Consider the following 26,423-nt stretch of genomic DNA (forward strand, 5'->3'; position numbering starts at 1 on the left):
ACCACCCGCTCAATGATTTTGCCCCAAAATGGCAGATTCGAGACTGGGCGAAAGTTATTCAGAACTTGGGGACCCAAGGAGGGCTTCTTTAAGAGCGGTCTCATCCCTGCATCCTTGAGGGCTGATGGCATCACTTCCTCCTCAAGGGAAGCATTCGCCACCACCCTGATCCCCTCACCTAATCTCTTTCTGCAGCTCATAATGAGCCAAGATGGGCAAGGATCAAGTAAGCAGGTGGTCGGCTTTACAGATGAAAGCACCTTGTCCTCTTCATCAGAAGGAAGAAGCTGGAACCGATCCCACAAAACCGGTTTGCCACAGGCCGCCTCTCGCTCACTAACTGTATCCACAGCGCATGGAATAACACTCCTGATCTGATACATTTTATCTGCAAAGTGCCTTGCCAGGGCCTCACAGGAGGCCTTAGAATGCTCCAGCGGTTCCAGAGCAACTAGACCAACCAGGCTCCGGACCACTTGGAACAGCCTCCTAGGACAGAACTCTGCAGACGCGATAGAGGTAGTGTTCCTTTTTTCTGCCTTCATCGCCATGTGATAGGCTGAAGATACAGCTCTAGCCCGTGCCCGATCGTCTTCGGAGCGAGAGTTCCGCCACCGGCACTCTAGCCGTCTCACCTCCTGTTTCAGAGCTCTTAACCGTGGATTAAACTATGGCGCAGTTCAAACCCTGTTCAGGGGGAGAGGGCATTTCGGAGCCGCACGATCTAATGCCCCAGTGATTGCAGCATTCCACCCACCCACCAGGGTCTCGACTGAGTGGCCATTTGCATGCTCCAGAGAATCCCCAAGCGGTTTCAGGAATCCATTCAGATCCGTAAGATGCCTGGGGCGGACCATTTTAATGGGTCCTCCACCCCTGTGGAGGGGTTGTGGATCCAAGAGGTCCAACGTCACCAGATAGTGATCTGACCATGACAAAGGGTTGGTGGATATACCCCCGACTTCCAGATCACTCCCCGCTTCTCCAGAAACAAACACAAGGTCTAGTGAATGACCGGCTACATGGGTGGGCCCAGTTAGAATAGGGTACAGCTCCTAGGAAGCCATGGTCTCCATGAAGTCCTGAGGTGCCCTCGTGAGGATAGCCTCTGAATGTACATTGAAGTCTCCCAACACGAATAAGTTAGGGGACTGCACATGCACATCAAGGACCACCTCAAGCACCTCGGCCAGGAAGTCAGTTGTGCAGCGGGGTGGACGATACACGAGCAGAATCCCCAGACTGCCCTTCGGGCCCAACCTCCAGTACATGCACTCAGCAACCTTGGTCTCCTGGAGAGGGGGTCTGGTGAAGACCAAGGACTCACGGTAGATAATAGCCACTCCCCCTCCCCAATCCCCAGCCCTCAGCTGCTGTGCATACGAAAATCCACCTGGGCACATGGCCACCAGAGTTGGAGCAGAGGCCTCAGCCAGCCAGGTCTCTGTAATACATGCCAGGTCTGCACCCTTATCCAGGATCATGTCATGGATGAGGGATGTTTTCTGGGTAACAGACCTGGCATTGCAGAGCAGCAAATGAAGGCCAGATGATGGAGTCATGCCTCCCCCAGCCATCCTTTGGCTCTGGACAGGCCTGGAACAGGGGACAGATATTACACATCTCTCCCTTGTTCCCTTACCTGGCATGGCCTGCCCCTAGCGCTCTGCCTGCGCCTGCCACCTAGCCTCTGTATAGTCTGGCCCCCAACACTTCCCCCACTGCCTCTGTCAGGTGAACACATGCCCCCTTGCTTCCGCCTATCAGCCAGGCTTTCACACCCTGCTTGTAGGTTTCCTGGGGCAGCTGGCTGGCCACTGTAGGAACCTGAATGGTAGACTAGATAGACCCTCACTTTAATCCAGCAGGTCTCATACTTACATGCTTTAGGTCATTCTTTTCTGCTATATATATGCATATATCATTTAGCATATGATATATGCTAAATCATCCTAGCTTTAATAATGCTTTCCACCAATTTACCTGGGACAGGTGTTAGATTAAGTGGCCTGCAACCTCTTAGCTGTCCCCACCCCACCAGACACTTTTCAGAAGATTGGTGTTATATTAGCTACCTTTCAGCCCTCTACTACAGACGCCAGTTTTAGCGCCAAGCTGCAGATGTGTGTAAGGAATAAACAATTTCACATTTGAGTTTTCAGAACTTGTGCATATATCATCAGAACCCGCTGAATTGTTAATTTTTATTTTATCTATTCACTCTGTAATGTCACCTTTTGTCACTTCAGTTTGATTTATGTCTTCTAATACCCTGCAGAAAAAATAGTTTCGACATTGGTATTTGTCCAATATCTTCTACTGTGAAGATAAGACACAAATAATTTGTTCAGGTTCTCTGCAATCTTGCTATCTTCCCTCAATAATCCTTTCATTCCTTTATTACCATCTACTGGTCCATCAGCCACTCAACCATCAACTGCTGCCTTGTGTTTTTAGAGAGTTGTACCATTCTGATATTCCAGCCTACTGAGGATACTGTATATATTATTGCAACTGAAGAATCATCAGGAGCTATTTGGTTTTAAGGTGGCTTAGTGAGCAAGACTATGAGCAGTTCACACTTCACGCTGAGCCACCCTGAGAATAAGCCACAGTGGTTGGTGGTTTGCTTGTTATTTCAGAAAGATGGTTGGGTGCTCTGTGGCTTTCTGTGGGTCGTTTCCTGCTCAGTCCTCCCACCTGCTTCCGGCATGTATCCCAGGCACCTTTGGGGGAGAAATCTGTGTTTCCTCATTTCCTACATCAGCACCCTTTCTGGAATTGGTCCACCGGGATTGCTGGTTTATGAGGGAAACCCCCCCCCCATCAGATTGCCAAATGCATATAATTTTCTGAGCCCTTATGAGCGCAGTAACATGTTCCCAAACTTTTAAAAAACATTTTATTTGGGGTCTTGCATAAGTGTGCTGGAGCGCAAGACCACCTGTCCACTATGTAGCCCAGCATACAGATATATCTCCCTCCCCCCCCCAACAATGTCCTTGTCAGTTTCATCCTCTACTTCACAGCTTGCCTTTAGGGAACATGTTTTTTTAAAAAAAGACTGCTTCAGGTACTACTGAAATAATTACACCTGCCTGAAAAGCTCCTTCTCCTGCAGCTGCTAGCCCCTTTCAGCTCCCCACCCCACTTGTGCTTATTGCTTCCCTTCACTGATCTCTGTTGTTAGCTGTCAGAGATACATATGGGTTTCAGAGCAGTGACAGGGATTGGCAGAGCTGTATAATGGAGGGGGAAATTATTCAAATTTCATAGCACTGAACTTTCAGACTGAAAAAAAGAGAGTTGTGAACGCATTTAGGACACTCTCTGGTGTCCTTCATTCTCAATTTTTAGCAGTACGGAACGGAGGGCACTGACAAGGGATGCGGGAGGATGGCAGTGGCACTAGTGAGATTGCAAGGAGTGGCAGGGTTTTTTGCCACTCTAATCATTCGCAACAAGCAGTGAGGAAGTTGCTAAGTTTAAATGTCACAAGAAGCCACCCTGAGGAACCCAACAACAAGCCGTGGGTTCTCAGGACAGCTTCTTCATGGAAAACAACCCGCAGTGAAGAAACCACTATGGGTTCAGATGTCATGAGAAGGTACCCTGAAACAACCCATGGTGACTTCCTGCCATGGCTTACTGTGTTGTGCGAACCAGGTCTGTGAAAGCATATCTCTCCTGTATTTCTTGCTCAATGAATGTTGGTCACAAAGAATATAGTTAAAACCATTAGATAACTTGTTTTACAGACTTTAGGCTCCATCTGCTGGCCAGATAAAATCCCGAAATATCGCCACACAAAGATCACATTCACTGGTACTGTTGGCAATTATGATTTTACTTTGATAAGAGTTCCCCTGCAACCCCCCCCCACACACACACACCCCTCACTTCAGAGATTTGCTTAAAATCACAAAATCTTTCATAATTTCAATTAACTTACTATTGTATCACTTTAAAAAGAAGCCTGGAGAGCCAATGCAATTTTCAGTAGCTTACATTTTGAGAAGCCAGGTAGAATTATTTTATAATAAAATCATGATAGTTCACATACTATTTTAACCACCCTTATCTTTGAGGTATTATTGTTCCCTTCCTTATATACTTCGTTCTTGTGAACATGCTACTTCCTGCTTATAATCGGTGTGTGCTAATTTTAAGTGCAGAGTGATGATTTCTATATATGCTATGAGCTAGCTTTAAGTACAAAAATGTGTTCTTGAAACTGGGGTGAGGGAGCTTGCTGCAGGAGGGTTGGTTGGTTCTTATTAGGAACCAACCAACCCTTATTAGGAACCCCCATGAGATAAAGATAAAGCTCTTTATCTCATGGGGGGATGGACCTTTGTGAAGGTGCTTCTGAGATTACCTGTAAGTCTGATTGCGTTAGGAAGATGCCTTCTTAAGGTTGGGTGTAAGAGCTATGACTGGGTCTGAAGCGCCTGTTAAAGTCCAGTTGCGTAGATGTTTCTTTAAGATAAGAAACTAGAGCTAATATTAGGTAGAATATAATAGTAAAATCTTTACATGGTTGAGTAGAGAGATTCTGGGAGAACACAAAGCTTACCAAACATGATTACCTAAGCTTTGCCAACCTTGCCTGCCAGATAAGATGACTGTTTTGCTGGTTAAGAAGAATAAGAACTTAAACTTTAATTTTCATAATGAATATGCTAGCCAATATTTCTATTATGCTTTTATTGTATGTAGTGATGTGTCTTGCTTGTTTCATCATTGCAAAGTTTTGTTATTTTCTAATACTGTGAGGGATGTGTGTGTGTGTGTGTGTATATATATAATTGTAGTACTGCTTCGTGCTATCTGGCTTGAGCGGTGCTTGAAGGACCGCTACCCATGAATTAATTCTTGAAGCCCAGAACATTCAGCTGGCATTTATAAATCTTTTGCTGAGTGTGCTCTATCCATTCAGCTGCAGTTTTCTCTTTTGGTCAGGTGAGTCACGGACACACCTGTTCAGGTAAGGGAAACAAGCTAGTCAATGGAGCAGGAATCATTCAACCGTCTCAGAATGTTTGTGACTATTGTATGGCACTACAGTGGATTTGTTTTAGTTTTAGAACATCCTGCATTTCTGCCATCTGTGTTGGTTATGGACAGGCACATAGGTTTATGACTGAGAGAAAAAAAAGAGTTCATCATATGAGCAAAACCCAGAGCATATCACAACTACTTTTTGTCCTCTGTTTGTGATTTATGTATTTATTTTCATTTTACATAGAAAAAACATAATAACAAACTTCAGATCAGGTACATTGTGAAAATATGAGATACATCATTATACCTGTCTAAACAACTGTTAGTGAAATCTTTGTTATATACATATCTCTTGAATAGTTTAACACTCTTTCAGATGCCTGCCAGTCCATGTTCACAAATGTACCCCCACAACCCCCCCCCCAAGCTTGCTAAACATTTTTTAGAGGTACAGAAATATATATCCTCTGTAAGGTGACTTCACAAAGTCACCTTAGGGTGCAATAAAGCATATATGAATTCTCTTCTATAAATTATGTTGGTGAGTGGAAGGTCCTAAGCGATATTATCACCTCTTCAAATAAGGCAGTGGGGTAGTGGGTAGTTATTAATATACAAACTAGTCTTCAGAGATGGTACATAAGAGTAACTGAATTAATAATTTGATACTGTTGTAATTCTTGTTAACCTGATCAGCCAAGTGAAATAGTTGTAATTGGGGACAAAAAATAAAGGACATGCTTCATGTTGAATTTTGTTCTATTGTGGAAAGAATTCTATTTGTTTGCTGCAAGATCTAAATTGTGAGGTGCTAGTTGAGAAATATATTAAAGGATATATATTAAAGGTATAATTTCAGGCCACCATGTCTGAACATTATATGTCTGAATACTTCCCACCCACCCCCTCTTTCACCACTCCACACACAAAAATAGCATGTCAGGAAGGCTAGGCTGAACCTTACTCCCTGACATGCTGTTTTTTAGATGTTCAGGGTGCTTGTTTAAATGGAGGCGGGGCAGGAGACAGGGAGAGGGATAGATTTAACATATTATTCTCTCTTCTGCCACCCAAAGTGGTACAGTCCAGAAAATTGTTTACTTCTAGATCTTCTGGCCCATATTTTCAAAACAGTTTAGTTTCACAAAAACTAAAAAGGAGGACAGAAATTCTAGTTTTGTTCTGTTTTTAACAAAACTGTTTTCCTTGTTAAGGCAGGTGAGAAACAAAACATACTTTATTTGTACATATAAACGAACCCTGCCAGTCCTGTTGGGTGTAATGAAACTATTTAAGTGATCTTGGTAATTTTGTCTTTGAATGAAGAGATGTGTTTCTAGTGTTACCAGTAATATTATATCATTCAAACATTCTGTTATTCTTTTTGGGAGTGTGTAACAGTGTAGTCCATTATTTTTGGATATCTTCTCCCCCCCCCCCCCCCAAAATCTGCTTAAGGTAATGTCTGATATTGCCATTTTACAGAGGCGGATGCCCCAAACTTTCCGTGATCCAGCAACTGCTCCTCTGAGGAAACTATCCGTGGATTTGATCAAAACATACAAACATATTAATGAGGTAAAATCTACATGATGCATTCAGTTGAGTTTTATTTTTGTGCACATGTCCTTATTATGAGTAGCACTTCAACATGTTTTGTATTTCCACAGCACAGTGAACTTACTGGTATTAAGGGTGCAATCCTGTCTTGATAGTTGGCAGCCTCCGAAGTTGGAGGCTGCTGAGTATCCAGTGCAGGACAGCTTGAGCACAAAGGCGATCCTCACCTCCATGCTCCGTCTGCCCTGTGAAGGCTTTAGCAAGGGGAAGGGAAGGAGGCTGGGACACACATAGGAAATTGCATAACGCCGCTTCCCTGGTCTCCTCCCCACCCCCAGGACCGTCCTCTTTCCCCCGTTTCCGTACTCCATTTTCAAGCGGGAGACATTGATGGTCTGGAGAGAACCACACTGGCTACGAGGGGGCAGGGAGTGTGGTTTCTGGGGTACAAGGTCGGAGACCCGGTCCTGACTTCAGATCGCAGAAACTGAAAAATCGTATGTCCCCCAGGTGCTGTCTAGGGGTCGTAGGATTGCTCCCTAAGATGTTAATTGAGTTGTGCAGTCTTAATCTACTAAAATAGTGCATGTCTTGTGGCATTAAAAATGACTAGCATTAAAAATGCCTAGAGAAAAATATTTTTTTCTAGACTTATATTGCTACAGACTATTGAGTAGTCTTACATTGTGTTCTTCAAAGGAATACCTGCTACTTGAATAGCATTTGGAGAAGTGCAAAAAGCTGTCTAAGAGCACAGTCCTATCGAGATAGGCGACCGCCTCCGAACTCAGAGGCGACCGCCTATCCAAAGCAGGGCAGCAGAAGCACGTAGGGGATCATTCCGTCCGTGCTCCTCCTGCCCTGCATTTTTGGCTAGATGGCCGCTTTCGGTTGTCCAGCCACAGGAGCATGGAGTGGGGAAGGAGGCTGCTGTACGACACATAGGATGTGTCGAGCAGGCAGTTCCTCCCTCCCTGCCCTGGAACGCCCCCAGCCACGCCCCTTTCCGGCCTCTCTGCACTCCTCTTCCGAGTGGAGGATGGGGCTGTTCTGCACTGCCTCGTGAGGCAGCATGGAAGTCGGGGGAGGTCGGCCCTCTGGGAACTGACCTTGGAGCGTGGGTTCTGAGGTCAGTTCCCGGAAAACAGCATACCCTGTGGCCGTCTAGCTGCTGTCTAGTGGCCATAGGATTGCTCCCTAAGAAAGATATTCATCTAAAAACTACTAAATATTCACCTAAACTAGTTGCATGTGCAACATATTGGCTGCTCACTATGCTTTCACAACCATAGTTGTTTGGACTTCGATGTCTTGTAATTTTGAATAGCTAAAAATTATTCTCTCAAGTTTGAAATGATATATATCCCTGCAAACATCGTATTATGGGTACAAGTAAAACTTAGGGATTGCTACATCTAAAAATTCAAAATTACAGCTTCATTTTGTGAATTGGATAGTACAAGTAGCAGCTGCAACAAAATGTTGCAGTATATCTTAATACATGGACATCTGTGGGGGATATTTTGGGGGCCGTCCTCTGAGTCAGATGGAAGGTGGAAATCCTTCTCTTCCTATAGCCAGGCTCTCTTCCATGGAGGTAACCAATCCCCTGCCTTGGAAGGCAGCGTCTGAATTTCCCAAACCTTCCCTAAGCCTGGAGGAGAGTAGAAAAATCTCTCTTGATGGTGGCCAGGCCTAGATCATAGAGCCAGAACATCCATGATAGGTAAAAGCTGTCCAGCACCCTGCTTTCTTTCTGACTATAAGCAATTCCCTCTTGTCGTCTTGCCGGATAGTAATTAAGATCAGGGCTCTCACTGATGCAACCAGGGCAACATAATAGCTCCACCACCACTCTGCCTCTTCTTCAGGTCAGCAATCTAATGATAGAATAGGGCAGAACTGATTGCAGAAACTGTGCAGATGCTTCACTTCTAGCACAGAGCAGAACAATTGCTAATGGTAATGGAGCAGAGTGAGAGCTTGCACCTTCTCTCTCCAATCATGGAGGTAGGATCCCACAGCAATGTGATGGCAGCATGGATGCACAGTCCTCTTTTGCCCCCTAACTAAAAGAAGTGATTTTTTGCATTCTTTTGGAAGTATTTTACTTCTGCATTTTGGGGTTCACTCAAGCATATGGCAAATTCTCCCTTGTGTTTTGGTGATCCTGTTTTGCCTCAAAAATGATTGGCATGCAACCACTAAAACAATATCCCCTCTTTTCTTTGTGTGGATGGATAAAGCAGTGTTTTAAAACAATAACAAAAACATCGGTAGGAGTATATCTAACACAAGATCATGCATTGTAATAGTTGTGATTCAAGTTCACGTCATTCTATAATTATGTTTCCTAATCTCAGGTTTACTATGCAAAAAAGAAGCGGCGACACCAACAGGGCCAAGGGGATGATTCGAGTCACAAAAAGGAGCGGAAGGTTTACAACGATGGATATGATGATGATAACTATGACTACATTGTGAAAAATGGGGAAAAGTGGATGGATCGTTATGAAATTGACTCTTTAATAGGCAAAGGTTCATTTGGACAGGTAATGCATGCTAGATTGAAAAACCATTAATTTGAGTTATAAGCAACTTGAAGAAGTAACCTGAACAGCTCTTATTTCAAGCACTGCAAGTTCTAGTCACTGTCTGCACAAGCCACTTCACCAGTTATATATAATCTGGTCCAACAAACTGGAAAAACATACTGTTTATCATGTTGACCCAGTAATGGCTGTGCAATGTCCCAAATAAAGCTCTCAGCAGAGGTCTACAAATTATGGCTGGGCTTGGTAGCCAAGCATTAGTTTCTATTAGCCAGCTACTTAGTCCAGTTCCATCATGATAGTGCAACAATATTATATGCATCTATCAACAAGATACTGTCAGATTAAATTATATAACTCAAGCATACATGCATGCTTGGGTGTAAACCCCATTTAACGCAGCGAGATTTACTTCTGAGTAGACATGTGCATGATTGCATTGTCAGGCTTTATGCAAGTTAATGAATACAAGAAATTTATTTTTATTCCACAGCTTTTGACATTTTCCCCCTTTCCAAATTCCTAGGACGATGTTTTTGCCCCAACAAATAAATATATATGTTTAATATAAGCTCAATTATTAAACAACATTTACATTGTTGAGTTCTGGTACAAAGCTGAAAATTTAGATTTTGTCTAGTAAGATGCCTATTTTAATTTTTTGTCTTAAGAATTTTTAGTACAAGGCTCACAGAAAAATGGGGCAAAGACTAAACTTGTGGCATGCCTGCAATCCTATACATACTTACCTGGGAGTAAGCATTATTCAGTGATGCCTACTTCTGGACTCACCTGTAAAACACATTGGGTTGGTTTGCACATAACGCTAAACCATAATTTAGCATTAGGTGCATGAGCCAGAATATGCCACACGAAGCGTCCGGCTCAAGCACTCTCCCCTCCTCTTCCCTCCTCTCATGCAGACAGAAGGAGGAATAAAGTTTCACTTTAGCAGATTCCTGGCTTGTTCTCATGTGCAAACAAGAAATTGTGGTTTAAAATAAACTTTAGTGACTTACTAAACAAGCCAACTTCAAACCCTGGATTGTTTTGTAGTTTAGCAAACTAGCATTTATTTTAAACCACAATTCCTGGTTCATATGTAACAACAAACCAGGAATCTGCCTATGTGAAACTGAAGCCTGGATTATTCCTCCTCTTGGTTGTTTTGGAGGAGGAAGGGGAAGTATGTGAGCTGTGTGTTTTACACAGGCTCATTTCTGCTTATGTGTAGCGCTAAACCATGGTTTAGCTTTACATGCAGATGTAGCTACGGAGTTTTAACAAAGGTTCTTTTTCAGCTAGCTTGAAATGCAACGTTTAACTTTTAATTAGAAGTGTTACCATTTAAACTGTTAGGCTGAAGTTGGACTCCCATCAAGTTAGGAAAAATGCTTTCAGTTCTCAGTGACTGTGCAGGGGTTGCAGACCAAACCTTCCATTCCCCTAGCCTTGCTTTTAATCTGGGTTCTCGCCTTCCTCCAGTTGATTAGCATAGAATCATAGAATCACAGAATAGTAGGGTTGGAAGGGGCCTACAAGGCCATCGAGTCCAACCCCCTGCTCAATGCAGGAATCCAAGTCAGAACATCCCTGACAGATGGCTGTCCAGCCTCGTCTTGAATGCCTCCGGTATGGGAGAGCCCACTACCTCCCCAGGTAATTGGTTCCATTGTCGTATTGCTCTAACAGTCAGGAGGTTTTTCCTGATGTTCAGCCGGAATCTGGCTTCCTGTCACTTGAGCCCATGTCCTGCATTCTGGGATGATCGAGAAGAGATCCTGGCCTTCCTCTCTGTGACGACCTTTCAAGTACTTGAAGAGCGCTATCATATTTCCCCTCAGTCTTCTCTTCTCAAGGCTAAACATGCCCAGTTCTTTCAGACTCTCCTCATAGGGCTTTGTTTCCAGTCCCCTGATCATTTTTGTTGCCCTCCTCTGAACCCTCTCCAGCTTGTCTGCATCCTTCTTAAAGTGTGGTGCCCAAAACTAGACACAGTACTCCAGATGAGGCCTAACCAGTGCTGAGTAGAGGGGAACTAGTACTTCCCGGGATTTGGAAGCTATGCTTCTATTAATGCAGCCCGAAAGAGCATTTGCCTTTTTTGCAGCCACATCACATTGTTGGCTCATATTCAGCTTGTGATCGACAACAATTCCAAGATCCTTCTAACTTATAGTGTTGTTGAGCCACGTATCCCCCATCTTGTAACTGTGCATTTGGTTTCTTTTTCCTAGGTGCAGAATTTGGCATTTATCCCTATTAAATGTCATTCTGTTGTTTTCTGCCCAGCACTCCAGTTTATCAAGATCACTTTGAATTTTGTTTCTGTCTTGCAGGGTATTAGCTATCCCGCCCAATTTTGTGTCATCTGCAGATTTGATCAGCATTCCCTGCACCTCCTCCTCCAAGTCATTAATAAAAATGTTGACGAGCACTGGGCCCAGGACTGAGCCCTGTGGTACCCCACTCATTACCTCTCCCCAGTTTGAAAAGATCCCATTGACTCTCTTTGAGTCCGATTCTGTAGCCAACTGTAGATCCACCAGAGAGTTGTTTCATCTAGCCCACTTTGAGCTAGTTTGCTAATCAGGATATCATGGACATTTTGTCGAAAGCTTTGCTGAAGTCGAGGTATATTATGTCCACAACATTCCCACAGTCCACAAGGGAGGTTACTTGATCAAAAAATGAGATCAGATTCATCTGGCAGGATTTGTTCTTGAGAAATCCACGTTGGAGTCATCACGGCATTGTTTTCAAGGTGCTTACAGATGGATTGCTTTATCATCTGCTCCAGAATTTTCCCAGGGGTTGATGTCAGACTGACTGGCCTGTAGTTCCCAGGTTACTCCTTTTTACTCTTTTTGAAGATAGGGACAACATTAGCCCTCCTCCAGTCATCTGGCACTTCACCCATCCTCCATGATTTCTCAAAGATAATAGTGGTTCTGAGAGTTCTTCTGCCAGTTCCTTTATTACTCTATGGTGCAGTTCATCTGGCCCTGGAGATTTGAACTCATTCAGAGTAATTCGGTGTTCCTTGACCATATGCCTATCGATCTCAAGCTGCAATCCTGCCCCTTCAACCTGTACTTTGCCTTTGCCGGGGGGGGGGGGGGGGATGTCATAGACCCTCTTTTGGGAGAAGGCTGAGCCAAAGTAGGAATTGAGCACTTCTGCCTTTTCTTTGTCTTCTGTTATCATTTTGCCATCCTGCCATCCTTATTTAATAGCTGAACCACCATGTCTTTCCTCTGTCTTTTACTATGCACGTTGCTGAAGAAAGTATTTTTGTTGCTTTTAGCATCCCTCGCTAACCTCAGCTCGTTCTCAGCTTTAGCCTTCCTGACACCATCCCTGCAATTCTGTGTTACCCGCCTGTACTCTTCCTTTGTAGCTTGGCTTTCCTTTCACTTCCTGTATGTGTCCTTTTTTTGTTTTCAGGTCATCTGTTAGCGTTTTGTGAAGCCACATTGGCTTCTTCTGTTGTCTTCCGCCTTTTTTTCTTGTTGGAATTGTTTGTAATTGTGCCTTGAGAATTTCCTTTTTTAAAAGCTCCCACCCATCTTGGACTACTTTTCTCGTTAGAGTCACTTGCCATGGGACCTTACTTATCATTGTTCTGAGTTGATTAAAATCAGCTTTCCTAAAATACAGGGTACATGCTTGGCTACACTTGGCTTTTGCTTCCTTTAGAACCAAGAACTCCAGTATAACATGGTCACTTTCCCCCAGAGTTCCTGTAACTGCTGCTTTATCCACTAAGTCATCTCTGTTGGTTAGGATCAAGTCAAGGATAGCCAATCCTCTAGTTCTTTCCTCTACCTTCTGTAGGAGGAAGTTATCCGCCACACAAGTCAGGAATTTCCTGGAGAGGCCATGTTTTGCAGAATTTGTCTCCCAACAAATATCAGGGAAGTTGAAGTCCCCCATTACTAGTATATCATGCTTCCTTGAAACATTGGCTATTGCTTTTCAAAAGTTTCATCCTCGTCTTCTCCTTGATTGGGTGGCCAGTAGTAGACTCCGATCACCATGTTCCTTTTATTCTTTGCTCTTTATTATTTTAACCCAGATGCTCTCGATGGGGCTACCAAGCTCATCCTCCTGTATTTCTGTGCAGAGATAATTTTCACATACCGTGCAACCCCACCTCCCTTTCTGTTCCTCCTGTTCTTTTTGAACAAGTTATATCCTTCAATTGCTGTATTCCAGTCATGAGAGTCATCCCACCAAGTCTCAGTTACACCTATGAAGTCATAATTTCCCTCCTGTATTAAGAGTTCGAGTTCCTTCTGTTTGTTTCCCATACTCTGGGCATTAGTATATAGACATCAAAGACCATGTGCTTCATGGTCTGGCTTTCTTCCTACATGTTTGTGAAGACTATTATTGGGTGCTATTAGAGCTGTTCTCTCTGTTGTGGTGCATGAGCCTTTGTCCCTTGTTACCCTCAATTTTATGTCTCCCTTCCGTATAGCATTCAGTTTAAAGCCCTCCTGATAAAGTTCTTCATGCGGTGGCCAAACACATTCTTCCCAGCCTTTGTGAGATGCAGCCCATCCCTTGCCAATAGTCCATCATCCAGGAAGTATAGCCTGTGGTCCCAGAATCCAAATCTCTCTCGTCGGCACCACCTTCGTAGCCAGTCATTCACCCAGAGTATTTTTCTTTCCCTTTCTGTCCCTCTTCTAACTACTGGAAGGATGGATGAGAAAACTATCTGGGCCCCAAAGTTCTTGAGTTTCCTTCCCAAAGCGTCGAAGTCTGACGTGATCTCTTCGTAGCTCCGCTTGGCGGTATCATTTGTTCCCACATGGATGAGAAGAAAGGGACACCTGTCAGAGGGCTTTATGAGTGCAGGCAACCCTTCAGTCACGTCTCTAATCCGTCCTCCTGGGGGACAGCATACCTGGCAAGTCCACAGGTCTTCACAACGTACTTGGGTTTTGATCCCATGCAACAAGGAGTCTCCCACTACTACTACTCCTCTTCTCTTCTTGTAGCTGTAGGCCTTGGTTTCATTGCCTCTGCTTGGCTGACTTTCAGCCTCTTGCTCGCTGTCATGCAGGTTCCTTGTAATTCTTCCTCTGCAGGCTGTCCTTCAGTCTCATCCTCAAGTACCTGGAAACGGTTCCCTAGTTCTACTGCCTCCACTGGTGCAGAGTGGCTTCTAGTTCTTCTTCTCCTAACTGTCACCCTTTTCCAAGGAGTATCCTCTACTTCATTTTTCCTCACCTCAGCATTTCCCTCTTCTGCCTCAGCTTGCTGTTGCTCTTCTAGCTCCTGTACTTCACTTTGCTGCTGTAGTTCGACCATTCTGTCCAAGAACTCTTCATGTTCTCTTATTCCCTGGAGGGTTGACACTTGCCGCTCCAGTCCTCTTACTTTTTCTTCCAGCAGTGTGATCAGCTTGCACTTGTTGGACGTGTATGTCATGTTGTTCTCAGGCAAGAAAACAAACATTGCACACACCTTGCAGGTCACCACCACTGGAGAGTCTTGTCCTTCCATAGTCTGTTTTCGTTTTTGTGTCTAGCTTTCTGATTGTTCTAGAGTAGCCTGTGCGTAGATAGTCCAAAACTTCAGAAGAGCACCAGGTTGGAGAAGGCTGAGCTAATCTGTCTCAAACAAGTAATAGCTACATCCAACGTTGTGCAAGTGGACTTCTGCTTCCTCTCCTACCTCCTGCATACCCCATACACATCCCAAAACCTGCTGTAGAAGGTCCCCCAACCCTCTGTAGCTGGTTTGAGAGGTTGGGGGGGCATTGTAGGGAGAGAGTGAATACATTCCACCAGCAGTGCCTGTTCCACTTTCAGACAGACATGATTGGATACAACCTTAAAACCTGAGAGCCTCATCATTTATTTATTTATTTCATTTCTATACCACCCAGTAGGCAAAGCTCTCTCATCATCTCATTCATTTGCCAGAGGGTGGAGGGCCCATCACCATAATTACCCTGGTGACTAGCCTTTTCAAAGCCTGGGTATGAGGGTTCATTTGGTTCATTATTTGGATTGCATCATTAAAGTTCTGTTGCTTTGAAGAAGTATTTTATTTAGATACTGGATTTTGTGTTTGAAATCCTAACATACAAATAATGGGATGATATATATTTATGCCTTTTTTATTCTACAGGTTGTAAAAGCATATGACCGTGTGGAACAAGAGTGGGTGGCTATTAAAATTATAAAGAACAAGAAGGCTTTCCTAAATCAAGCCCAGATTGAAGTGCGACTTCTTGAGCTTATGAACAAACATGACACCGAAATGAAATATTATATAGGTATTAAAAAAAATCTTTTCAGCCACTTCTGTAGTCCTGAGAGCCTAATAGCTCCATATTGCCTCTTTATCATAATGTTGAAACTTATATTATCATTTTCTTTCTAAGGTAGTTAAGTTAAATTCTTCAATATAAAGAAATCTGTTCATCTTTGTAAATGTGCAATTTGTGCCTGATTTGGGAAAAGCTGTTTAAGGAGCCTTTACTTAACCTTTTCTCTAATTTCTTGGACTTCTGGTGCTTTATGTATCTGGTCTGGATCAGTTTTGGCTACACTGGAGGGACAATTTATAAGTGCAAAATAGCTCTAATTTCTTCTAAGTGGCATTCAGAGACAGCACATTTCAGATGACTGTAGCTACCTTCTTCAGAGTATCACCTCAGTGAATTGCACGCAAATTGTAAAAGTATCCAAGGTTGATGCCAAATCTTCCTCATTGATGCTTCTGCTTCAAGAGTAGGAAGTTTGACAACTATGTCATCTCCAGCTGTTTCAGTAATTGTCCATATGTGTTGATAGTCCATTTTAGGTTAGATAGTAATCCATCTTTTTGAAACTGCTTGGTATTAGTAGCCAAAGCTTGGCTTTCAAATTTGTACTCATATAGACTGCTAACCCAATTGGTTCACAGTTCAAGCTTCTCAGCAGTCAAAGCCAAAAGGAATAAGGGTTGCTGATGTAAACTGGTGCTCCAGTTGAAAACTTCTCCCATTGCATTTATGAGCTTTCTCAGCAACTTCTATGCTCTAAATGCCCACCTCAACTTGATGAAGCAGTAGCACGGTAAACACAGTACTGAATTTAATGAGTGAGTTATAAGTCCAACTCCGTGCTGTCGCATACACACACATATGCCCCTGAGTAGTAAGTTTTCTGAAATAGAATAGATAGCCTGGAGAGCCAGTTCTGTGAGAGGAATTTCTCTCTCAAATAATTAAATTACATTTTTATCTTGCCCTTCGGGTTGGCATACATAGGATTCTTCCTGGTTTAGCTTCTCAATCCTGTGAGATAGGTATGGATGAGACGTAACGTCTGGGTTTGCACATAACACTAACCCATGGCATAGGTTGTTGAATTCTGGGTTGGTGTGTTGTATGACTCCAGCCATGCTAACAAACTATGGTTTGTTAACAAGAGCAACCCAGAAAGAGAACCTATGGTTTGGTGTTGGGTTGTAAACTCTCGGTTGTTTAAACCATGGGGTGTCATTATGTATGAACCCAGAACTGTGGGTTGTTCATGGGTTGTTTTGCCAGGCAGCAGAGGTGGTGGGCAAGAGTGCGGAAAAAAGCCTCTCTGCGTGCCAGTACTGCAGTGCCACAAAAGCATTTGGGATACAGGCAGGGAGTGGTTGAAGGAGGAGGAAAATAACCCAGGGGTTCAGAAAACAAACCATGGTGTGTGTTTGATTGTCTGCCATACAAGTGCTCCTAGGGCAACAAATCATAAGTTAAATAAACCATGGGTTAGCATACATTTTATTATGTGTGAACCAGGTCAATGACTGACCCTAGGTCACTTAGTGAGCTCCATGGCTGAGCAGGGATTAGATCATGGATCTCCTCAATCCAAGTCTAACCCTTTGCCTCCACTGGGAGAGCTTGTTGAGTGATTTGGATCTAATTCTGGTGAGTCAGGAGATATTCTGGACAGGTGTGGGCTGATAAATGTGAAACTCAATCCAGGTAAGGCAGTAGCTGTATTCAGTCATTATTCACATGAAAGGACTATGGGACAGGGCCTTTAGCTCCGACCCCATTATCATACGTTCCGTGCAGCTTTCCACATGTTTAGGGCAAATGTCTGCAGCAGAGGGGCTGCTGCACTTGTGTTGGCTCCCCATGTGATCAGGGTTCTAAATTACATGGGACACCTATATGGCTTTCTGGGAGTTGTAGTCCAAAACATCTGGAGAGCACCAGTTGCCTATCCCTCCTCTTGTGTATCACTCTGGTATCTGCAAGGATGAAGGACAGTTTAAAATGTTTCAATAAAAATACATAAGATTTAGGAGGATGGGAGCTGTTCTGATCTCTCTGTGTTACCCATTGGACTATGAGGTGATGATGCTGTTATTTAATATTCTGAACAGGCCAAATGTATAAGAGGGCATCACATAAAAAGCTAATTTACATATGTTCATATTAGGGTCTATAAATTGTGACTCAACTTACTTGCCAAGCTTTATAGTCTAGCAGCCAGCTGCATAGTCCAATCTATCATAGTTTTAGTGGGCCTTATTTCTAAGCAAGGATGCTTAGGATTACACCTTAAATGGGTTCCTAGTCCTATTTAGGCACTTAATAAATGTTATTGCTTTTAAAGACTTACACAGTTCAATCCTATGCATGTTTACTCAAAATTAAATTGCCATTTCAGTAGGCCTTACTCCAAAGTAAGTATACCTTGTATCATAGTAGCCTAAGAGTCTAGCATAGCAGTCATAGTTAATGGCTAATTTCCCTTTCCACCTTCTCCAAGCCTCTGTCCTATGCAGTATTCAAAAGAAAACAAATTTCAAAATTCTAGGGGAACTGCTTTCAAGATTTTTGCATGGGGAACTGCTTTCAAGATTACTTCTTTTTCCTGCTTTAGTGCTAGTCTACAAGAAAGGGGGATTGGGGAATTTGGTCTGACACTTTCTCTCTCTCTTTCCCCCTTCTATCTAAGCTAATCCTTCATATAAATAAACAGTAGTTAAGAGTGCCTGAAAGGAATGCTCCTCTTTTTGTGCTGTTTTCTTCTTCTTTTCTAATGTAATTTTTTATTGTTCTTGACCTATAAGAGAACAAGGTTTGTGTGCTTCTTACCAGTCAGTCCTCAGAAAAGCCTTCAGGGGATGGATGAATTACCATGTAAATAATGCCTGTTCTCCATTGGCTCTCCTCAGAAGTTACTGTTCCCATAAATTTGCTTGTAAAATGCTGAGAGAGTGCGTATGATGCGTATAGTGCGTATGATGCGTATGAGCAGGCATGCCTCTTGACCGGGGTGGGGGGAGCGACACCTCCCCACCCATGCATTGGAGGAGGGAGCTCACTAGAGCAGGAGAAGGATGACATTTGGGGCATGGAACACAAACTCTCCCAAAAATCCAGGTCAGGTTTTTCTGGCAGCCTAATTTAGCTGCTGCAATACAGTCTTCCTCTAGACATCTGGCACCTGGACATTCTTGTTTGCCAAGATCATGCCCCCAGCTTGTTACCGGGTGGGTTTGTCGAAGGCGCTGCTCATGGCAGCAAAGGGGTGATTGCTAAAACCTGAAAATGAAGCAACTACTAGATGTTCTTTCTGCCAGTGTCTCTCTTATTTATTTCATTTCTGTGCTGCCCAGTAGCCAAAGCTCTTTCAGCAGTTCACAAAAATTACAAACCACAACGTTATACAAACATTACATGATAATAAAACCTTGTCTAAAAATTTAAATGTACAATATTTAAAACCATTTAAACAAACAAAAAAACAGTTTTAGTAAACAATTTCAGTAATAGATCTGTTCAAGGCAGCTGACAGAAATGCCCCATCATATGCCATTAAATGCCTGGGAGTAGCGGGCAGTCTTAACTTGGTGCCAGAAAGATGACAATGTTGGCGCCTTGGTGGGGAGCTTGCCAGTTGGGGGGCCACCACTGAGAAGACCCTCCCCCTTGTTGCCACCTTCCGAGCCTCCCTCTGAGGAGTCAGATGTTGATCATAGTGTCCAGGTAGGTTCATCAGGAGAGGCGTTCCGTCAGATATTGTAGTCCCAAGCACTTTATAGGTTAAAACCAACACCTTGAATTGGGATCGGAAACATACAGGCAGCCAAGGCAAGAGAGCCAGAGTTGGTCTTATATGCTTAGACCTTCTGGTCCCAGTTATTAATCTGGCTGCCACATTTTGCACAAGCTGTAGCTTCTGAACAGTCTTCAAGGGCAGCCCTGTCATGCCCCCCCCTCCCGAAGAGTCTTCATCCAATGAAGAACTTACCTTGCCTGAGCTCAAAAGCTCTCCTTTCCCCGAGGATGTTCCAGAGGTGGCTTTGCAGGAGGATGGTGGTCGTGGAGCTGAAGAAGTGGCATGTCCATCTGGAATGCCCGATGAGGGCCTCCCTCCTCCGATTCTTCTGTCCCAGAGTGACTTGGATTCAGAGCCGGACATGGCAAGACCATCCAGCCCTCAAGATTGGCGAAGAATGAAGTGTAGGCAGTAAACCTGGCCCCTCCGGAAAAGCTCCTGGCTACAAGCAAGAAATCCAGTTCTGTAATGCTTTCCTTTTATAGCTAGCTTCACTGAAAAGCTTGTTAATGAGTTGCAGCTGGGAGTTGGGTGTGTCCTGGCTTTGTCTCAGATAAAAACGTGGCAAGCAATGTGAGCAAGTTGCTGAAAACAATGTCTTGGTGTGCTTCCCATGTTAGTGTGTCTTCAGTGATCCTGACCTTCTGCCTTGGAAACTGGACCTTCTTAGAACTTTGGACTGGATTGGACTTGCCTCTTGCTTCACGGCAGAACTTTGCCTGGCGTGACTTTTGGACAGCTTGACTTTTGGCTTTTTGGACAACCCCTTATCAACCTGCTGTAAAGTACAAGTGGCCTTGAAGAGGCTATTATCAATCATTACTAGTTCTGTTGGTAGGGCTCCCAGCCTAATTAAGGCTTTGCTAAGTCAGGACAAGCCCCACATAGAGTGCACTGTGGTAATCTAACTTGGAAGTTACCAAAGCATAGATTACTGCAGCCAGGTTATCCCTGGCCAGATAGGGGTGTAACGGGGCTACCTCTGAAGCTGGTAGAAGGCACTCTGTGTCACTGAGGTCACCTGAGCCTCAAGTGACAGAGAGGGCTCCAGGAGAACCCCAAAGCTACAAATTTGCTCCTTTAAGGGGAGTGCAACCCTATCCAGAACAGGGTAGGCATCCTCCATCCAGTCAGAAGAACCACCCACTAGCAGCATCTCACTCTTAATTTGGATTGAGCTTCAGTTTATTAGCCCTCATCCAGTCCACTGTCATAGGCAGGATGATCTAGCACATCCACGGCCTCATCTGATGAAGATGAAAAGGAGAAGTAGATCTGCATGTCATCAGCATACAGATGACAGCACACTCCAAAACCCCAGGTATCCCCACTCACTGGTTTCATGTAGATGTTAAAAAACATGGGGGACAAAACTGATCCCCGAGGAACCCCATGCTGCCAAATCCATGGAGCTGAGCAATATTCCCCAAGCACCACCTTTTGGAGTTAGCAATCCAAGTAGGAATGGAACCATTGCAATGCAGAACCTCCCACTCCCAGTTCGGTCACCCCAGAAGGATACTATGGTTGATGATATCAAGAGCCACCGAGAGATTCAGGAGTATCAACAGCATCACACTCCCTCTGTCTCTCTCCCAACATAGGTGGGTGTTGTATCTCCCAACATACAGGGTGACCAAAGCTGTTTCCATGCCTGAACCCCGACTGAGATGATAAACTGACAGATCGGATAAACTTTGCTCAAGAAAGAAGTCACAAAAGAGAGGCTTTCTAATAACTTGGGCTTCTCCAGTGAGAATAATGGTTTACTTGCACGTTGACCACATAAATAGTATGGCCTTACTTATGGCCCTAAAGCTAGGCACCGTTAATGAGAATGGGAACAATGGTTCAGCATGTGCACTGTAAATATTTTCTTCTTAATTTTACTATGGATTTTGTGAAGGACTTAAAATACTAAAAATATCTGAATTAATATACCATAGATGAAAAGTGTGATCTAAATATCAAGAAGCATTAAGGCATGGAAAATGCTACATATGGTCATTGCTTTTTCAGAAATATTGTGTTACATTAAGCAGGTTACAATATCATATAATCAGAACTCTGCTTGCACGACGGGACATCCTCCCTCTCTCCTGTAGCCTCCATCACTCCCTGAAAATCTATTCCATAGGGCCCCCAACCCTCTGGAGCAGATTTTGAGGGCACACTGTGGCTGCAGGGGTCATTGCTCCCCTCACAGTTCCACTGGTGGAAGCAGTTCGCTCAGCAGAAAACCTTCATTAGTTCTTCTTCATGGTCTGCATGCATTCACACATATGGGCTCTGCACCTGTGCCGAGCCTCGATTCAGGAAAACTTCTATAGCTGAGGAGTTTTGGCATGAACCTGTCCCCCACCATCCCAGTGCCCATGTCCCTAGTGGGTTCCTGCCTATTCCCTCAGTTCTCTTTTGACCACCATTGTGGTAACCTTGTGGGGGAACTTCTGCATTCAGTTCATCTGAAAGCTAAAAATTACTAAAAAGCTGAGGTTTTAGTCAGTCTCTCTCTATTTTTAGTCTTCTGTCTTTATCTTCTGCATTATTTAATTTATTTTTGTTTTGCAATCCTGCTATCGTCCTTGCGGGTGTATGGCCCTCAAGGCGCCATTTAGAAAGTGTTCCTGCTGTGGGAGCAAGTTACTGCTGTCTGACGGACACTCGCTGTGTCTTTTCCATGTCAGAGAAGGACACGTTGTTGAGGCTTGTACTCATTGCCAGGCATTCTCAAAACGGGCTCAGCAAAATCGTGTCAATCAGCTAAAAGCTGTGCTTTGGAAGAAAGCGCTTGAGGCGGTTACAGACCTACTGATGGCCCAGGTCTCTAACCCCCTGGCTGGGGATATTTCTATCTCACCTACACCTGTAAAAGTGTTGCCCCCCCCCCCCGCAGGTTTTCCCAAGTGTGACTAAGCTCCCTCCTCCAGGGCAGGCGCTGATACTTTCGTTGGCCAAAAAGTTAACAAAGAAGGCCACAATGCTGAAGCAAGTAGGTCAATCTTCTTCGGAAATAAAAGAGGAGAAAATGGTGTCAAAGAGACTATCAGTCTCCCTTCACGATCAAGGCAGGCCATGCTCCCCATCTCGGGACCGAATACCGACGGTTGTCGATGACGCTCAGTGAGGCCTCGGGATCAGCCAGCATCCTTGGTACTGAAGGAGATACCCACTGCTCCACCAATGCTTCTTTCATCTATCCTGATGGTGATACCAAAGTCGAGATTGGACCCAGGTCCGATAACATCGACATCGGAGGGTGAGGTCCGGGACTTCTCCTCTCTTGAACCACTCACTTTGCCACCTCATTCTCACCATTCCCTGAGGGGTCTTTGACCTTGAAATAGACTTGCAGCTTCACCTGACTCCATCTTCTTGGTTGCATCCATCAGGCAGAGTCAGCCACAGCGGCTGTGGGAGCAGTCCACTTCTGGTTTCGGAGTGGGGCAGACACTATGACTGGGACCTGCCATACAGAAGGTCCAGAGGTTGGGATAAGTGTAGGGATGACCTGTACAGCTGACACCGATATTCTGTCCATGTAGGGCCCTCGGATTGGGTGCCTTCTCAGTACTAACCCCAACCATCAGCTATGTGTCAAGAGCTCCTGAACCACAAGAAACATTGATCACTCCTCCACCAGCCTCAAGGGAGTTGCCAAGCCCACTGCCTCTCCAGATGCCACTGCTTCCACCCTCAGCACTGCTTCCACCCTCAGTGATGCTACAGTTGCAACAGACCACTGAGCAGGCCAGCTGTATTCCCTGTACTCTGAACTGCCATTGCTATGCCTTGCAGATGCAGAGCCAATCGATAATAAATTGGACAGCTCCAAAGCAGCATTGAGCTTTCTGAAATTGCACTTAAATGCTTAGTTAGTTGATGCCAGACATCAAAATAAAAGCAAAACTGTTGTCTTAGGAATGGCAGTAATACAGTTCTCTTGTTGTAATTGCTGCACTCAGTTCTATTGACTTTAAGCATGATCTGTAAGCTGCTGAAAGAGAAGAGTTATGTATTTTGAAATTATTAATAGCTTAATGAAGTAAGAAGGAACAAGTTCTATTATTTTCTTTGTGGAAGGTCCCGGTAATGTAGTTTTCTTTTTTAAAAAAAAAGCTCTTCGGTGTACATACTCAACATGCCTTTAGTGCTCTAAATTATTTATTAAAAAAAAACTATTTACATCCTCTCCTCACGTAGAATAAATCAAGACTGTTTATACCAGATACTGAAAAGTGACCTTTCTGTCACTTTACTCAAATCACGTTGGTGCAGTAGTTCTGCTTTACCAGTTGATGTAAAGCACAGTACTTTGGTCAAATAGACAGATACTAATTCAGCCAAGGCTTGCATAGTAGGGAAGGTCTACATGCTTAAAACAGATCACTTCTCTATCTTGCAGGTTGGGTCAGATTTTTGTGGACACTTTAGGAAACTTAACTCTCTGTTGACTTGTCACTGATGTTGTTCTCAACAGTTTCAACAGAAAAATATGGTTGATGTGAGTCGCTTTGGGAGACAATAATTTCCCCCAAAGCGGGATTAAAAATATGTTAAATAAATAAATTGTATTCATCTAGAAATGCATAGTGTACAATTACTAAGGAATGGTTTAAAGCAGGCATGAGCAACTTGTGGCCCCCAAATATTTTGGCCTACAATTTCCACCAGACCTCACCATTGGCTATGTGGACTAGGGCTGATGGGAGTTTTAGGCCAAAACATCCGGAGGGCCACAAATCCCCCCCCCCCCGATTTAAAACATAAATGTTTCAGTGAATACATTATCTTAGAAACTGATAATTTATATTAAAATTAATTATTGTGAACTAAGTTAAATACTATCAGATGATTTTCACTTTTGGGAATACACTTTTGATTTAATTATTGTCTTCTTGTTTTAGTGCATTTGAAGCGTCATTTTATGTTCCGAAACCATCTCTGTTTAGTTTTTGAAATGCTTTCCTACAACCTTTATGACCTGTTGCGGAACACAAACTTCAGAGGGGTTTCATTGAACTTGACGCGAAAGTTCGCACAACAGATGTGCACTGCACTGCTTTTTCTTGCAACTCCTGAACTTAGCATCATTCACTGTGATCTAAAACCTGAGAATATCTTGCTCTGTAACCCCAAACGAAGCGCTATCAAAATAGTTGATTTCGGCAGTTCTTGCCAACTAGGACAGAGGGTGAGTATAATTAAGTATTAACATTTAATCTAGGACAATTTGAAAAGCAGTATCTATTTCAGGGTATCTTGGCTTTTTATTTATAGTAATTAGTGTAGCTCAACAAATAAAGTAATTCTTAGTTTCAGAATTTGTATGGAAGAAGAATTTGAACAAGTCCTTCTGCAACTGTAATAGGACTGCCAGTGTTTATGTGTATTTTCCTAAACAAACTTTTAAAATGTGCAGTGTGTATTCATTTAGCTTGGGATTCCATGAGAGTGAATCATAATAGCTTATAATAAAATCAGTGCCTGCAGTCTAGCACACAGTTAAGCCCTGTTGAATTCTCTACTATGTCATGGCCACTGTGTTAATACTTTGCTTTTCTAAAAAGATTAGCACATTGCAGCATCTGCATTGCACAAGATATCGGCTAGTTTGAATCTCAAAGTAGTTCTATTTTGGAAGGAAAACGTTAAAGCCACAACAATATAACATATGAAGTATTAGCTTTTCAAAAAGTTGCATGGAGCTACCTGTTAAAAGTTGTAATTTTACCATAAAATAAGTTATTCTGCTTCAGAACACAATAGCAAAATTTTTACTGAAACAAAATATTTTAATTGTTCTGTTTTGTTGATAACATTTTTAGAGTTGTCCACTTTTTTAATTAATTACCAAGATTTCTAACAAATATTTTATTATTACTCCCCTTATACTTCAAATAATAATAATAATAATAATAATAATATTGTTTTCATTTGTAAATCTTTAATATCTAAACTAGGAATGAGCTTTAACTTATCAAATACCTTTGTTTTTAAAATGCAGATATACCAGTATATCCAGAGTCGCTTTTATCGATCACCAGAGGTGCTATTGGGAATGCCTTATGATCTTGCAATTGACATGTGGTCCCTTGGCTGTATCTTAGTAGAAATGCACACTGGAGAACCTCTCTTCAGTGGGGCAAATGAGGTATGTAAATCTGTAAAGGTAGTGATAATCTTTGATGTTGTAAAGCAGACATGCTTAGTATCATCTGGAATTGGCAGTATAAATAATTGTGAAAACTAGCCTTACTTTGCTACTTTGAGTGCCCCAACTGTTTAAAACTAGGAGTACATTAATCTCCACATGTGTTCATGTTATGTTGATTTGCCTAATGCTTCATTTTTATAGATCCCCCTCCCTTCTAATGCATTCCTTTCCTCCATCTAAATAGGTGGATCAAATGAACAAAATAGTGGAAGTTTTGGGTATACCACCCGCTCACATTCTTGACCAAGCACCAAAAGCAAGAAAGTTCTTTGAGAAGTTGCCAGATGGCACTTGGAACTTAAAGAAGACCAAAGATGGGAAAAGGGTAAGTATCTATTTTGAACCTAAAACTTAAACTCATTTATTTGTAGCTCCCATTGATATACAGTACTGTGCAAAAGTCTTAGGCCACCACCAGCTTTGTTGTTTTAGCCAGGTTTTAATGACCATCCATGATTATTTTTTGGTCTCTGTATTAAGATACAAACAGAAAATACAGGAAATATGTACAGGCAAAAGTCAGTATTTAGTGTGACCTCCCTTGGCTCTAAGCACATCTTGAACTCTTTTGGGGAGATTGCCCTGAAGTTTTCTGAAGTAATCTTCTGGTATATTACACCAGGCTTCTTTCAGCACTTCCCAGGGTTCTTCTTTAGATGTAGGTTGTCTTTTATTTATTTCTCTGTCCAGGTGATCTCATACTGCCTCTATAATATTCAGGTCTAGACTCTGTGGAGGCCAGTCCATGACTGTCGGTGTTTTATCAGCTGTTTTTCTCGCTAAATATGATTTCACTGCATTAGCAGCGTGCTTGGGATTGTTATCATGCTGAAAAATGAAACCATTCCCAATCAGGCGCTTTCCAGAAGGAATGGCATGATGAATTAATACCTGTCTGTACTTTTCAGTATTCATGATCCCATCAATACGGATAAGATCGCCAACACCACTGGCAAAAATGCAGCCCCAAACCAGGACACACCCTCCACCGTGTTTCACTGAAGGCTGCAAGCA

General features: G+C 43.2%; 1 protein-coding gene across 5 annotated transcripts in view; it reads left to right on the forward strand.

Moving 5' to 3' along the window:
• The window catches only part of DYRK1A (dual specificity tyrosine phosphorylation regulated kinase 1A), a 149,760-nt gene that overhangs the window by 114,872 nt on the left and 8,465 nt on the right, over positions 1-26,423 (forward strand). For all 5 annotated transcript variants that reach the window (XM_084843712.1, XM_084843710.1, XM_084843711.1 and 2 more), the window contains 6 exons: positions 6,490-6,582; positions 8,928-9,116; positions 15,264-15,411; positions 24,100-24,386; positions 25,200-25,346; positions 25,594-25,734. In XM_084843712.1, the coding sequence (XP_084699838.1) occupies positions 6,490-6,582; positions 8,928-9,116; positions 15,264-15,411; positions 24,100-24,386; positions 25,200-25,346; positions 25,594-25,734 (1,005 nt within the window). The remainder of the gene's footprint in view (positions 1-6,489; positions 6,583-8,927; positions 9,117-15,263; positions 15,412-24,099; positions 24,387-25,199; positions 25,347-25,593; positions 25,735-26,423) is intronic.

This window comes from Heloderma suspectum, chromosome 3, assembly GCF_057233095.1.
Source record: "Heloderma suspectum isolate Gila_16-S chromosome 3, 16-S_ref, whole genome shotgun sequence".
In the NCBI taxonomy this organism is placed as follows: Eukaryota; Metazoa; Chordata; class Lepidosauria; order Squamata; family Helodermatidae; genus Heloderma; species Heloderma suspectum.